This window comes from Dipodomys merriami, unplaced genomic scaffold (genome assembly GCF_024711535.1).
Source record: "Dipodomys merriami isolate MVZ:Mamm:240054 unplaced genomic scaffold, mDipMer1.0.p SCAF_16, whole genome shotgun sequence".
Classification (NCBI taxonomy): domain Eukaryota; kingdom Metazoa; phylum Chordata; class Mammalia; order Rodentia; family Heteromyidae; genus Dipodomys; species Dipodomys merriami.
In genome coordinates this window covers 9,695,518-9,711,698 of record NW_027202937.1, presented here as the reverse complement: position 1 = coordinate 9,711,698, position 16,181 = coordinate 9,695,518, and the positions used below count along the sequence as shown (strand labels likewise).

Below are 16,181 nucleotides of genomic sequence, written 5' to 3'. Positions count from 1 at the left end.
CCTGGACAACACAGTAAAGTCCTGTTTAAAAAAAAAAAAACTGCTAGATCATCATTCCAAGATCTAGAAGAACATGCAAAAGAAACATAAAAGGCTGCATGATCTATTTATCCTTACAGACAACTATGGACCTATTATGCACAGAGTGCCATACAATACTATAGAGGGCAAACTATAAGCAGGAGACATTTAAAAACTCTTACTTTATAACCTAGTGGCCTTGTGAAAGGATGTGTGCCAAATTTGCTGTAGAGGTGTGAAAATCTTTATAATGGGAGAATAAACACTAAAACAGCCTTCAAAAGTAAGCTTTTTTTTTTGGGGGGGGGAGTGTATTGAAAATCTATATATAAAAAAAAAAATAGCCATGTTTCTGACAAGTTAGGCTTCTTCCCACATACACATGAACTGGTGCCAGGATTCGTGATCTGTCATGGTGGTGACAAGAGAACAAGAAATACTGCTGCTAGCTGGTAGAGATTACAGCTCTATAATTGTAGGATGGCCTCTCATTCCACCAGTTTGGTTTTGTTTTTTTTTAATGCTGGTGCTTTAAGCCACTTTTAGAAATACATTTTTGTTTAAAAATTTTCCATTTTATTTAACTCCTTTTTGTAGATTTGTCATAAGGAATGCAAGGATTCAAAATGATACAAGACAGACTAAAGTTCACTGGGAGCTCATGGCTCATGCCTGTAATCCTAGTTACTCAGGATTACTTCTGAGAGCAGGAGGATCAAGGCTCAAAGCCCGCTCATAGGTATTAAAGTCCTCAAGACTCTTTTTCCACTAAGCCAGAAAAATGCTAGACTAGTATGGATCAAGTGGTAATGGGACAGCTATAAGGAAAAAAGCTGAACAAGAGTGTGAGGCCCAAGCAATGTATCTCATACCCGTAATCAGCTACTCAGGATGCTGAGATTTGAGGATTAAGGTGGTTTTTGTTTTTGTTTTTGTTGGTTGTGGGGCCTGGGCACTCTCCCTGTGCTCTTCAGCTCAAGGCTAGCCCTCTACCACCTGAACCACAGCACCACTTCCAGTTTTATGGTGGTTAATTGGAGGTTAAAAGTCTCATGGACTTTCCTGCCCAGGCTGGCTTTGAACCTCAATCCTCAGATCTCAGCCTCCTGAGTAGCTAGGATTACAGGTATGAACCACTGGCACCCAGCCTGTGGATTAAGGTTTAAAGTCAGCTCAGGCAGACAAATCAATGAGACTCATATCCCTAATTAAAAAGCTGGAAGAGGAGCTGTAGCTAGCTGTAGCTTAACCAGTGGAAGTGTGACTTAAGTAGTAGAGCACCAAGTGAGACTGAGAGATACTGAGTTTAAGACCAAACTGGCTTGCCGGGCGTCGTGATTCAGGCCTGTAATCCTAGCTACTCAGGAGGCAGAGATCTGAGGATAACAGTTCAAAGCCAGCCCAGGCAGGAAAGTTTGTGAGAATCTTATCTCCAATAAACCACTCAAAACTGGAAGTGGTACTGCAGCTCAAGTGGTAGAGTGCTAGCCTTGAGCTGAAGAGCTGAGGGACAGCATCCAGGCCCAGAGTTCAAGCCCCATGACAAAAAAAAAAAAAAAAGACCAAACTGGAAACCGGCACACTCACAAACACTAAACATTGTGCTCCAAGTTAAAGCCCTGATAGAGGGACAGGGTGGGGGAGTTGATTAAGGACAAAGACTTACAGAGCAAGAGCTATGTCATAGAATAAGTACAGCTAGTAGAAGCAATTTGTCCTTCACTGTTCACTAATCAGCGGGTCATGTTTTGATACAAAGGTCAACATGACAATATACTTCACTGGTACACTTTACTCACTTGCTAACTGGCTGCATTTTAGGGGCAACATATTCCTCAAAACCTTTGTCTGAAAAAAAAAGGAAAACTATGTGTTTGTGACTTTAAGCATCACTAACTCACAATACTGTGAAATTTGGGAAATTATGTAACTATTTAATCACAATAAAGAATTTGAAAAGATAAAAAGAAATACACTGTAAGTATGTTGAAAAATGAACTTTACAACTTTGACTGGAGGAGGGGAGAGAGCATTTGGGGAGGTGGGAAGGAAATGGATTCATTACCTTGCTCATGTAACTGTAACCCCTCTGTATAGTATCTTTACAATAAAAATATATATTAAGAGCAGCAGGGCGCCAGTGGCTCACGCCTGTAATCCTAGCTCAGGAGGCTGAGATCTGAGGATACTGGTTCAAAGCCAACCCGGGCAAGAAAGTCCATGAAACTCTTTTTTTTTTTTTTTTTGGTCGGCCGTGGGGCTTGAACTCTGGGCCTGGGCGCTGTCCCTCAGCTCTTCAGCTCAAGGCAAGCGATCTACCACTTGAGCTACAGCGCCACTTCCGGTTTTCTGGTGGTTTATTGGAGATAGGAGTCTCACGGTCTCTCCTGCCCGGGCTGGCTTTGAACCGCGATCCTCAGATCTCAGCCTCCTGAGTAGCTAGGATTACAGGTGTGAGCCACCAGTGCCCGGCTTCCATGAAACTCTTTTCTCCAATAAACCACCAGAAAACGGAAGCGGCGCTGTAGCTCAAGTAGTAGAGCGCTAGCCTTGAGCTGAAGAGCTGAGGGACAGTGCCCAGGCCCAGAGTTCAAGCCCCACAACCGGGGGGGGAAAATACATACATACATACATATATATATATATATATATGAAAAACTTTTCCTCTAAGTTTCCATTTTTCCAGACTCCCAAGGTCTTTTTTTTTTTTTTTTTTAAACCAGTCCTGGGGTTTGAACTCAAGTCCAGAGCACTGTCCCTGAGTTTTTGGTTTTTTTGGGGGGGGGTCCGGTCCTGGGGCTTGAACTGTGGGCCTGGGCGCTGTCCCTCAGCTCTTGAGTTCAAGGCTAGCTCTCTACCACTTGAGCCACAGCGCCACTTCCGGCTTTTTTTTTTTTTTTTTTGCTTATGTGGTGCTGACGGATGAACCCAGGGCCTCAGGCATGCAAGGCAAGCACTCTACCACTGAGCCACCTTCCCAGCCCCTCCCTGAGCTTCTTTTGCTCAAGGCTAACACCCTACCACTTGAGCCACAGTGCCACTTCCGGCATTTTCTGTTTATGTGGTATTGAGGAATAGAACCCAGGGCTTCATGCATGGAAGGCAAACACTCTACCACTAAGCCACATCTCAGCCCTTTCAAGAATACCTTTTTTTTTTTTTTTGGTCATGGGGCTTGAACTCTGGGCTTGGGCGCAGTCCCTGCGCTCTTCAGCTCAAGGCGAGAGCGCTACTGCTTGAGCCACAGCTCCACTTCCGGTTTTCTAGTGGTTTATTGGAGATAAGAGTCTCACGTACTTTCCTGCCCTGTCTGGCTTTGAACTGAGATCCTCAGATCTCAGCCTCCTGAGTAGCTAGGATTACAGACATGAGCCACTGGCGCCCGGCTTTTCCAAGAATATCTTTGTTTGTGTTTTTTGTTTTGGGGTCCGGTTGTGGAGCCTGAACTCTGGGCCTGGGCGCTGTCCCTCAGCTCTTCAGCTCAAGGTTAGCACTCTACCACTTGAGCCACAGCACCACTTCCAGCTTTTTTTCTTTTTTTTTGTTTATGTGGTGCTGGGGAATCGAACCCAGGGCCTCATGCATGCAAGGCAAGCGCTCTACCACTGAGCCACCTTCCCAGCCTCTCCAAGAATATCTTTACCACACCATGGTGTCACTCATCTGCCCACTCCTTTGCCCACAACATCATTCTAATTCACTCCTTCACTCTATCCCACTCCTACCACAGCTTTCACTTCCAGAATAGCATTCCCCAACCCATTCCTTCTGGAAAGAAGCCCAGAGTTCATTCTGCATGTCACCCTCACACAAGCTTTTCCTGTGAAGAATAATATGGCTTCCTAAACAAATTGAACCCAAATTCCCCATCTCTTAAATCAAGGCTCTAGGCCCTCAACTTCCTTCCTGCTGGCATCCCCCATATTATTATTGGTTAATAATATGCCAGTAGCCCCAATCCACACTCAAACATTCTGGGTTGTCATGTAAAACTCAATTCTTACCCTCAATCATGCTGGGTCTTTTCCTAGCACATGTTGACCCCTCTTTTCTACCTAAGTACATTTTACTCATTTCTTAAAACCCCAGATTGTCTACTTGAATCCTGTGCCTCTAAAATGAAGTACCTCTAAAGCACAGGCTCTTTTACATTTTTTTCTAATTGTCCATATACTTTAAATTCTGACCCCTAAGACACTTGTCTAAATGAACTGAAATGGCTAAAGGTAATTTAATCAGTTCATCAATTTAGAAAAGCATTCTTCCTGGAAAGTAGGGAACACGTCCAGTTTAAAATCATCACTGTACCTAGAATAGTGCCTTACATAAAGGACTCAATCTGTTCTTGTCAACTAAGATAGAACTTGCAGACTACAAAATGTGCTCTATAAAAAGCATCCTACAGTTTTCTTAAATTTGGATTTTTAAAATTCATTTTTAAATTTTGGTTTTTGATACTCATAAAGTTTCAAAAATTAAAAATCAAAGCCGGATGCTGGTAGCTCACGCCTGTAATCCTAGCTACTCAGGAGGCTAAGATCTGAGGATCGCAGAAGTGGCACTGTGGCTCAAAGTGGTAGAGTACTAGCCTTGAGCAAAAGAGCCCAAGGACAGTGCCTACGCCCTGAGTTCAAGCCTCACAACCAAACAACCAAACCCACATATCCATCTAGGATATGACTATGTTGATAAAGCATTTCTTGAAAATATCAGTTACATCTGCATTAATGTGACTGAATTACTTTATGACCCTGAGTTCAAGCCCCAGTACCGGCATACAAAAAAAAAAAAAAAATTCTATCGACCTCCACTTCCAACTTATTCTAATATTAACTATGTTCAAAATACAGATATGACATACATTGTTGGTTTTGAACCACTATCAAATGTCATTAAAGCAGCATCTAATGCCTAATTATAGTTTATTTATGTGTACGTAAAAAGTTTCAGGATATGCCAGGCACCAGTGGCTCAAACCTGTAATCCTAGCTACTCAGAAGGCTGAGGTCTGAGGATTAAAGTTTGAAGCTAGCCTGGGCAGAAAAGTCCCTGTGAGACTCTTATCTCCAATTAACCACTCAAAAAACCAGAAGTGGAGCTGTGGATAAATGTGGCAGAGTGCTAGCCTTGAGCAAAAGAAACTCAGGGACAGTGTATAGGCCCTACATTCAAGCCCCATGACCAAGGGGGGGAAAAAAAGGCACAGGAAATGTGCAAAGTTAAAAAAAAAAAAGCCTTCAGTAGTAACTGAGGCACAACTAGACTGGAGAACTGAAAATAAAAAGTATATCTATCTATCTATAAATTGGAGAACTAGAACATTATGTATCAAATACCCAACACAAATCCTCCTAGATTGGGACTGGAGACATGGCTCAGATAGTAGGGTTCCTGCCAATGAGTGTATCAGATAGCGAGTTCAAGTCTCAGTCTCAGATGGAAAAAAAAAAAAAAAAGAATGATCCTTTTAGATGTCAAAGACTAGTTCAATGACCATAAGGAATCCGAAGTATCCTACTATAGGATTTTCGGCAGGGGGAGTGGGGTGCTTGACTGGAATATATTGTAAACATGTATAGAAATGCAACGATGAAATCCCTCCCTACATAACTAAGGTAAGCTGATAACACTAATTAAAATTTAAAGATTCAGAACAGATTTACAACATAAAGATACACAACTTACAATTGGGCTGATACTAAAGATTATAGGACACCCTCCAAGACACTGGAAATATACACAGTGCCACTTCTGGAATTTTTTCTTTTTGCTTATGTGGCGCTGAGGAATTGAACCCAGGGCCTCATGCATGCAAGGCAAGCGCTCTACCATTGAGCCACCTTCCCAGCCCTGTGGAAAAAAAATTTTTTTTGGGGGGGTGGGGGGTTCCGGTCTGAACTCTGGGCCTAGGTGCAGTCCTTCAGCTCTTCAGCTCAAGGCTAGGGCTCTACCACTTGAGCCACAGCAATACTTCTGCCTTTTTTCTTTTTGCTTATGTGGTGCTGAGGAATCGAACCCAGGGCCTCAGGCATGCAAGGCAAGCACTCTACCACTGAGCCAACTTCCCAGCCCCCCTCTGGAAAATATTTAACATGCTGGTAGACACTAGCTTTCAGTATGCTTTGGCTATCAGTTCCTCCACTAGACAAGAATTTCAAAGTGGGGAATGATTACACATCATTTATATATTTAACAAACAATACTCAGCATCTCCACATTCTAAATTTTAGAGACAGAGAAGTGAATTAAGCAAACAAAATCAGACAAAAATCTCTTTCCTCCCAGACAGCTTGCATTCTAGTGAAGAAAACAGGCAATAACAAACAAAAACATAATTTTTCTGCCGGCAGTATGTCCTACTAAGAAAAAAAGAAGTATCAGAGACACAAAATGACCACAGATTAGTGTCTGATTTATCATACTGATCATAAAGACCTACCTGATACAATGGTAACTTAGCAAAGACCTGACATGAAGGATGAACCATACAGACAACATGAGGAAGAAAACAGAACAGAGGCCAGTGTGGCTGGAAGAGAGGGATGAGTAAGAGGGAGAGTGAGAAGAATGATGTCAGCCATGGCAGGGCCTAAGTGGTCACAGTTAAGACTTTGGATTTACTCTGCAAGTGTCATGATCTGACTTCTATGTTGAAAAATTATTCTAGCAGCTGTGGTAGAGAAGACTATAAGGGCAGAAGCTGGAAGGCATATTACCTGGCAACAGTCCAACGGTAATAGTCCAGGTAACAGGCAGAACCCGGCAAAGCTAAAGTTGCACAGTGAAGGGTGAAGAGTCAATGTCTAGAGTTGGGATCTCTGCCAGAGTGGATGTGGGTATGAGAAAGGGAAAAGTCAAGGATGATTCCAAAGTTTATAACCTAAAGGAGGAAGAAATTATTTTTCTGAAAGCATAGATTGCTTTTACTCCAAGGGAGGTGAAGTTTTGTTGTTGTTTTTGCCAGTCCTGGGTCTTGAACTCAGGGCCTAGGCGCTGTCCTTGAGCTCCTTTTGCTCAAGGCTAGTGTCTACCACTTAAGCCACAGTGCCACTTCTGGCTTTTTCTGTGATTAACTGGAGATAAGAGTCTCATGAGCTGGGAATGTGGCTTAATGTTAGAGTGTTAGCATGCATGAAGCCCTGGGTTTGATTCCTCATTACCACATAAACAGAAAAAGCCACAAGTGGTACTGTGATTCAAGTAGTAGAGTGCTAGCCTTGAGCAAAAGAAGCTCAGGGACAGTGCTCAGGACATGAGTTCAAGACGCAGGACTGGCAAAAAAACAAAAACCTGGGCTGGGAAGGTGGCTCAGTGGTAGAGTGCTTGCCTTGCAGGCATGAGGCCCTGGGTTCGATTCCTCAGCACCACATAAGCAAAAAGAAAAAAGCCGGAAGTGGCGCTGTGGCTCAAGTGGTAGAGCGCTAGCCCTGAGCTGAAGAGCTGAGGGACAGCGCCCAGGCCCAGAGCTCAGGTCCCATGACCGGACCTCCCCCCCCCCCCAAAAAAAGCTGCTTTCTGGGGGAGAGGCAACTACGTGTGCGGAACTCTGTCCCAGCAGCTCCTGCTCCTGCTCCTGCTCCTGACTATAACTGCTGTTTGCTTGAGGAACAAGTGGATCAGAAGCTGGGTCTCAGCTATGGCTTTTAAAGACACTGGAAAAACACCTATGGAGCCAGAGGTGGGATTCACTGGATTCGGATCACCCTCACCGGCAGAAATGTGAAGTCTCTAGAGAAGGTATGTGCTGACCTGATTTGAGGCGCCAATGAAAAGAATCTCAAAGTGAAAGGACCAGTGAGTATGCCTACCAAGACTGAGAATCACTACAAGAAAAATCCCTGTGGTAAAGGTTCTAAGACATGTGATTGCTTCCAGATGAGGATCCACAAGTGACTCACTGACTTACACAGTCCATCAGTAACTTCATCAGTATTGAGCCAGGAGTGGAGGTTGAGGTCACCACTGTAGATGCCTAAGTCAAATATTTTTAATAAACTGACTTACTGCTTATTATTAAACAACAACAAAAAAGAAAAACCAGCTATGCGGGGCTGGGTGCCAATGGCTCACACCTGTAATCTTAACTACTCAAGAGACTGAGATTTGAGGATCATGGTTCAAAGTCAGCCTGGACAGGTAAGTCCAGAGATTCTTATCTCCAATTAATCACCAGAAAACTGAAGTGGCACTGTGGCTCAAAGTGGTAGAGCACTAGGCTTGAGCAAAAGAGTTCACAGATAGTGCCTAGGACCCAAGTTCAAGCATCATGGCCGACCAAAAAAAAAGAAAAGTCAATATTTTGAGAAATGAACAGCAGAAATGTCCAGTCACTACACCAAGCTGACTGAAAGCACCCATTGTGATCTTAGAGAAACATAATATTAGACAATGAACAAGATGTACACCAAGAATTCCAACCAGTCAGGGACCTACTAGAAGCCATTTGTCATGGTTAGTGCCACTGGGATTGCCACCTGAGCCTTACTCCCTTCTCTAGAGCCTGTGGAAGGTGTGGTCTACAGTGACGTACTTCTAGCTACTCCACTGGGGCATTTTAGAGACAAACACTCAGGCCACTAGAGTCTGTGCCCACTGAGGATCTCTGGTTGTCTCTCATCTCTCCATCCAACCTGGTGAGTTAAAGGGAAAAAACGAGAAACAGTTCCTCTTTGCTTGAGAGATACAAGGCTTCTAGTGGAAAACTCAATAAACACCCAGGTGTGGGGCTGGGAAGATGGCTCAGTGGTAGAGCGCTTGCCTTGCATGCCTGAGGCCCTGGATTCGATTCCTCAGCACCACATAAGCAAAAAGAAAAAAGCCGGAAGTGGCACTGTGGCTCAAGTGGTAGAGTGCTAGCCTTGAGCTGAAGAGCTGAGGGACAGCACCCAGGCCCAGAGTTCAGGCCCCACGACCAGACTCAAACAAACAAACAAACAAACAAAATAAATAAATAAATAAATAAATAAACACCCAGGTGTTAAATTTAAAAGTTTTTTTTTTGTTTTGTTTTGTTTTGGGTCCCGTCAAGGCTAGTGCTCTACCACTTGAGCCACAGTGCCACTTCCAGCTTTTTTCTTTTTTTGCTTATGTGGTGCTGAGGAATCAAACCCAGGGCCTCATGCATGCAAGGCAAGCGCTCTACCACTGAGCCACCTTTCTAGCCCAGTTTAAAAGTTTTATCCTGTCTTTTTTTAGAAATAGCTTTAATGTACAAGGCAACCTAACTGAGACAAACTTAGTACTCATTTTTCCCCTTCATTTAAAATAAGACTCTTTAGGAACAGCTTTGACTTACCTAGGCATTGTGATGTCATTTAGTATTTATTCTGCATCACTGAGCTTTCTAAAAGTATTTCACAATCTTATATATTTTAACTGTCTAAACTGCCTATGTTACCCTCCTCACTCCTCCAAGAGGGAGGGTACCAAGCACAAAGAGTCCCAGTCCTGTCCCTCACTTCAACACAGAGGTTCCTAGAAACAAGAGGGAAAAAGGAACAATCCCACTGGAATTTCTTGAAGAAAGTCAAAGCTGAATAACATGACAAAGATGAATGCCATCATATTATCCAATATAGAATAATATCTTACTCAGCAAGTTTGATTTCTGTTTATGATAAGTATCAAATACAAGATTATACATATATATGTGTGTGTGTGTGTATATATATATATATATATATATATATATATAAATATAATTGGCACTAAGGTTTGAACTTAGGGCTTTGCACTTGCAAAGGAGGCATTCTCCCACTTGAGCCTCTCCACTAGTCTTTATTAACTTATTAATTAATTATTTATATGGGGGGGCTGGTCCTAGGACTTGTTAATTTTAGTTTATGAACATGAAAAGCAGCCAGAAGTTTAGAAAAAAGAGAATTCATTTCCACCATGCTGTTGGATCCCCACTAAACTCTAGGCTTCCCTCCCTGTCTATTTCCTTCATATTTGTAGCAGAGAACCTAGCATTCAATGAGGCTAGGGTCTAAAATTCTGGTTCTTCTCATTGCTGGACAATAAATAAAGTTCCTCAGGCTGAAGAACTCAAGGACAGCACCCAGGCCCAGAGTTTCAAGCCCCATGACCAACAAACAAACAAAAAATAAATAAATAAATAAAACTGGTTGAATGTCCTAGGAAGTTCGAATTTCAGTTTCCCACAATGTATGGCAGCTAGTACTTCCAGTCTCTGGCAGATCTATTAAGAACATAAAAAGTTCTCCTGGAACTAAAAAATTATTTCCCTTCCAACACAATTATATAATCTGAGAGTTGAATAGCACCCTATGAATTATTTTGTAGTACAAAAATCACTTCCAATAAGGGAACCTCAATTAAAACTGCTCTGGATAGAGAGAACTGCTTATCATTAAAATCCCACATAACAAGAGTGCCACACCCATAGTAGGCTTGTGTAATTGAACTTAAAAGTCTAAAATCAGCCCACTTCATTAATTTTCTTTTTCTTCCCAGGCTTTAGCTTTAACACCCACTGAATCTATAATTAAAGATTTACATGATTCTTCTGTTCATTAACCAATGTTCAAAAAGAAATTCACTAAAGAAAACTCCAAAACAGGCAAATGCTTTAATCTACTAAAGAAACCTCTTTTAACAGTTTAAAATTTTAAGCTTCTAAAATATGAGTCTTATGGCTTGTTCGACTTGCACAGGGCAGTTGGGTAGCTGCAACTGGAAAGTTATTGTAAAACATTAGCACTATTAATTTCAGTACACCGTAAAACTTTTAACAGCAACAAAAAAAAATTAATCGCCTTTATAAGGTTTCCAATTTATCCAAAATACATGTTTTCAAATTCTAGTATGTTTTTTTAAGTCTTGCATCATTCATACAACTAAATTATACAGCATCCTACTTATAATTGGGGTGCTCACAGACTTAACCATAGTAGTGTATAGTAAGACATGTTATTATGCTAATTAGTTTTTCCTCCAGTTACCAGCCTGTGATCCCATCTGATTTCCTATAATATGACATGATAATGAAGAGAACAAAGCCTCAAGAATAGTCACCACCACCAATAATTGTATTTTACCCAAGTATGCATTCCAAACAGTTCATAAGTTTCAGCAGGTCCCTGTTCAGTAGCACTCAAGCCCATCATCTTTGGGGGCTTTTTATAATAAATGCCTGGACACAAAGTATGTATTTCCAAATCTTTCCTGCTTTTCTGAAGAGGGACACACATGCTACCCTTCAACAGCACAATTAGTGCTTCACAAATTTTCTCCAGGCAATCCTTTAAATTTCCATTTCCTTTTAAATATCTCTGGACTGCAGCTCCTGGCAGCCCATCTGTCCCTTTCATCACAGCTTCTTTTCATAACTAACGGGTCAAGTTCCGTTCCCCCATTTCAACACGAAGCACTGTACTGCAGGCCCTGCCACCAGAGCCCACTGCTAAATGCTGTAATGTAACAGATTGAATTTCACTGTCCTTCATTGTTTCCAGGCAAACTGCCATTTTACCACCATACACACGAGAGAAATGTGTTCCCACAGGCATCTTATGAATTTCCAAAAGCAGCTATTCTTTGTGGATTTGCAAAGCATGTGCCTTTCTCTAAAATCCCTTCATCACCACAGAAACAGCGTTGGGAAACTGAGATTCCCCACAACTCCCTCCCCCCGCCCCTCAAGTTACCCTAAGCAAACAAACCAAAAAGAAAGAAATGGATTCTAAAATACTTTATTTTCTAGGAAATTTAATCCTAAGGGTCTTCCCACAGGGCAGTAGAAGACTACCAGAGCAAAGATCTTAAATCTCGCCGTAGGTTCTTTCCAATTAAAATGAAAACATTTCAGTCCGCAGAAATCATTTTATCAAACGTCCTTTCTTCTTGGGCCACACCGTGAGGAATAGCCAGCACACTGGAAAAACTAAACAGCAAGCTTCGGCCGGTGCACGACGCCCTAAATCTCTCTAAGACCTCCCCCAAACCTACCCCCGCCGCCGGGCTCGCAGACCCTTAATCCCGGCACATCCCAAATGTGCCTGGGAAACCGACCATTTCTTGGCCACAAAGGCCGGCCTGCGCCTCGTGCCCCGCGGGCCTCCGCACACACGTGCGGCGCTGACAGGCGCGGAGCAGCCGGGCTCGGAGCAACGTCGGGGACCCCAGTCCACCGTCCTCCCCCGCGGCCAGGCTCCCAGGTGACAGGCGGCCGGCCCCGAGGGCCCCGGCGAGGCGGGCCCCCCGCTCCGGCCGCGCTCCCACCCACTTCCCCTCGCCCCTTCCCCTTCCCCCTTTCTCGCCTCAGGAAACCCCGCCGGAACTACTTCGGGGCCGAGCGGAGCGACACACACCCCACCCCCCGGGCCCCGGCCCCGGCCCCGGCCCCGGCCGGCGCCCCCAGCCCGGCGCCTCACCTCCTCCTCACTCTCGCTACGGAAACACAGGCACGCGGCCCGCTTCTTGTAGCCGTCGCCGTCATAGGTACGAGTCTGGTTCGACTTGAGCTTCATCATCCTCCGGGCGCGGGTGGGAGAGCGGTGCGGGTCGCGGAGTCGAGGGGCGGGGGGCCTGCTCGGGGCGGCCGCGCACGCGCGCGCTCGCGGGACGGCCGAGGAAAGCAGCGAGGAGAGGGGAGGGAGCCGCTTTCTCCGCTACACTGCTCCGCCGCTCGCCGGCCGCGGCCGCCTCATTCCCGTCGACCCAAGTTTCGCGCCTCCGCCACCGCCGTCACGAATGCTGTCGCCGCGGCTGCCACGGCCGCCGCCCCCTCTACCGCCGCCAACCCCGACGACGATCGCGCCGCCATCTTGGGCGCGCTGCGTCAACGGCGTAAGGCCGCTGCGGCGAGCGGACGGCGCCGCGCACTCTCGGCGTAAGCGCTGTTCGGGAATCCCGCCCTCCCAGGGCCGCGAGGCGTAAACGAACGTCTGGAAGAAGAGCTCCGCGCGGGTGCGGACGGCGGCTACGCAGGCGGCGTGGGCGAGGGGCCTGGTGACGCGCGCGGCGGGAGACCGGGCACGCGGGCGGGGCGGGGCGGGGAGCGGGGAAGGGGAGGAAACCCCACCGCCCCGCAGTCCCGCAGCACTGGTCAGCGGGAAGCAGGGCCCTTGCCCAAGGTCATGGCTCGAGTCCGCCGCACCGCCTGGCCCAAGGTCGCGGCTCCGGGGCTCGGGTCCGGCCGGCCGGTCGCGGAGGCGTTGCTCTGGGGGAAGTCTGCGGGAAGATGTGGAATGGAATGAAACGCGAGGAAGAGGCGCAGCCCGCGCTGTCTGGGACTGGGAACTGCATGGGAGCGATGGCTGAAGCCCTGGACCCTGACGGACCGGAGTTGGTCCGTTAGAACAGTTGTTTATTCTGCAGATAGCAAATGCTGGGTTGGTAGAGAGCTCGCCTAGTAGTGCAGGGCCCTGGGCCGAAAGAAAATGTAAAATGTTGCCCACAGTAAAGCAGAAGTTTGATGTCTCTGAACTATCCACGTGATAATGAAGTTTATTGTTTCATTGCTTGACATCCTCAGCCCCTTCCCACCTCGCCTTCCGCCCTTTAGGGTTTTTCTTTTGCCACCTGATATTGACACTCCTCCAACCCCTGTCAAATCCATCTACTCAAGGCAGCAAGAGAAATCCTTACCACATACTGATCAAGTTGTGCCTGGTAGTTTCCTTTCTTTTCCTTCCTTCCTCTCTCCCTGTTTCTTTTTCTTTTTGGTCAGTCCTGGGGCTTGAACTCTGGGCATGGACGCTGTCCCTCAGCTCTTCAGCTCAACGTGTGAGCACGCTTGTCACTTGAGCCACATTACTACTTCCAATTTTCTAGTGGTTAATTGGAGATGAGTCTCATGGACGGGCTGGGAAGGTGGCTCAGTGGTAGAATGCTTGCCTTGCATGCATGAGGCCCTGGGTTTGATTCCTCAGCTCCACATAAGCAGAAAAAGCTGGAAGTGGTGCTGTGGCTCAAGTGGTAGAGCGCTAGCCTAGAGCTGAAGAGCTGAGGGACAGTGCCCAGGCCCAGAGTTCAGGCCCCACTACCAACCAAAAAAAAAAAAAAAAGTCTCATGGACTTTCCTGCGCGGGCTGGCTTTGAACCATGATCCTCAGATCTCAGTCTCCTGAGTAGCTAGGATTACAGGCATAACTTGCTATCTGACACTGGCTTTCACTCATTGGCTGGCACTCTACCACCTGAGCCACACTTCTACCCCAGCACCTGGTAGTTATGCCTGGTATAAAACTATAGTTGTTCTTCCTTGCATCTTAGGTAAAACTTCAAACACTACCAGAAAATTAATATGCTAGCCTTGCCTTTCACTTTATCTTCTATATTCCAGTCATTCTAAATGATCTATGTAACACTTTCTTGAACCTCTAGACTTTTTCTTTGAACATGGTATATTTGCTTTCTGGAAAGGACTCTCAAATACTGCATTTTCATTTTCTTGCTTCTCCCTTTTGTCTAGACAGGGGCTAGATTATATTTGCCCATTAAAAAAAAAAAACAGTCGGGCGCCAGTGGCTCACACCTATAATCCTAACTAATCAGGAGGCTGAGATCTGAGGATCACAGTTCAAAGCCAGCGCATGCAGGCAACTCTGTGAAACTCTTAGCTCCAATAAACCACCAGAAAACTGGAAGTGGTGCTGTAGCTCAAGTGGTAGAGCACTAGCCTTGAGCTAAAGAGCTGAGGGACAGGTTCAGGCCCTGAGTTCAAGCCCCACAACGAACAGCAACAACAACAAAAAGAACGAATAAAAGTAACTTCTAGGTAGCCCTCCCTAACTGCTTCTGTGCCTCCTAGTGCCTAGGTTCTGATTTATCACATCATTTGCCACACAGTTGTCATTGTCTTCTTGTATTTATTCACTGTATATTTCAGTGTTTTTGAAGAAAGGGCTGCTTCTTAATTATCCTTATTTCACGGAGCAGTTATCATGAAACTAGGTATAGAACACAGCAGGCGTGTGCACGAGCACGCACACGCACACACACACACACACACACAGCTAAACAACGAAAGATCATCTATTGTCCATTAGAACAGTATTATAATTGTGGAGTCATCAGTTGCCCAGTATAGAATGACCTCACATCCATGGGAGCCTTCATCCAACATACCTAAAAGCCTTCTGAATGAAGACCATACAGCATTCTCTTGATCCCACATCTGGAGCCATCTGAAATAACTTCCAAGAGAGGTGGTGAGTTAAATACAGAAGACGGATTTTTTTCACAGATTTCTTTTTTTTTTTTTTTTTTTTTTTGTCGGTCGTGGGGCCTGAACTCTAGGTCTGGGAGCTGTCCCTCAGTTCTTCAGCTGTAGACTAGTGCTCTACCACTTGAGCCTCAGCCCCACTTCCGGCTTTTTCTGCTTATGTGGTGCTGAGGAATCGAACCGAGGGCCTCATGCATGCAAGACAAGCACTCTGCCACTAAGCCACCTTCCCAGCCCTTTCACAGATTTCTTACTCCATCTTGGACCTGGAAGTAGGCATTACTAGGGCAATAAATGTAAGAATAACAACAATAAGGTGAGGTAGGCACCAGTGGCTCATACCTGTAATCCTAGCTACTCAGGAGACAAATCTGAAGATCATGGTTCAGAGCCAGCCTGGGCAGGAAAAAACATGAGAAACCACCAGAAAACTGGAAGTGGCACTGTGGCTCAAAGTAGTAGAACACTAGCCTTGAGCAAAAGAGTTCAGGGACAGCACTCAGGCCCTGAGTTTAAAAGGAAAAAAAAAAGCGGGGGGGGGGGGGGGAGAATGTTGATGGCTACTGAAGCCTGTACATTGTGGTTTATTTATATCATGTTTATTTTGTATGTTTGAATGGTAGAGCAATGGCTTAATATGTACAAGACAACATCTAAATAAATGTTTTTGATTTCAATGGAAGGTGAAATTTTCAGATATCAAAATATTAGTTGACCATCCCCCAGTCTACTGCTTCCATATTAAGAAACTTAACCTCTAACTTAAAAAAAAATTATTATAGCCGGCGCTGTGGCTCATACCTGTAATCCTAGCTACTCAGGAGGCTGAGATCTGAAGATCACGGTTCAAAGCCAGCCCCGGCAGGAAAGTCCAAGAAACTTTTATCTTCAATAAACCACCAGAAAACTGGAGGTGGTGCTGTGGCTCAAGTGGTAGAGCACTAGCCTTGAGCTGAAGAGCTGAGGGACC

General features: G+C 45.2%; 1 protein-coding gene and 1 pseudogene across 1 annotated transcript in view; one reads left to right on the top strand and one right to left on the bottom strand.

Annotated features, from left to right (window-relative positions):
* Positions 1-13,209, bottom strand: part of Nudt3 (nudix hydrolase 3) — a 66,864-nt gene extending 53,655 nt beyond the window's left edge. Inside the window, exon 1 of the mRNA XM_070023948.1 lies at positions 12,417-13,209. Within this exon, the coding sequence (XP_069880049.1) occupies positions 12,417-12,515 (99 nt within the window). The 5' untranslated portion in view covers positions 12,516-13,209. The remainder of the gene's footprint in view (positions 1-12,416) is intronic.
* On the top strand, positions 7,658-7,997 carry LOC138827766 (small ribosomal subunit protein uS10-like; annotated as a pseudogene).
* Positions 13,210-16,181: the final 2,972 nt, after the last annotated feature.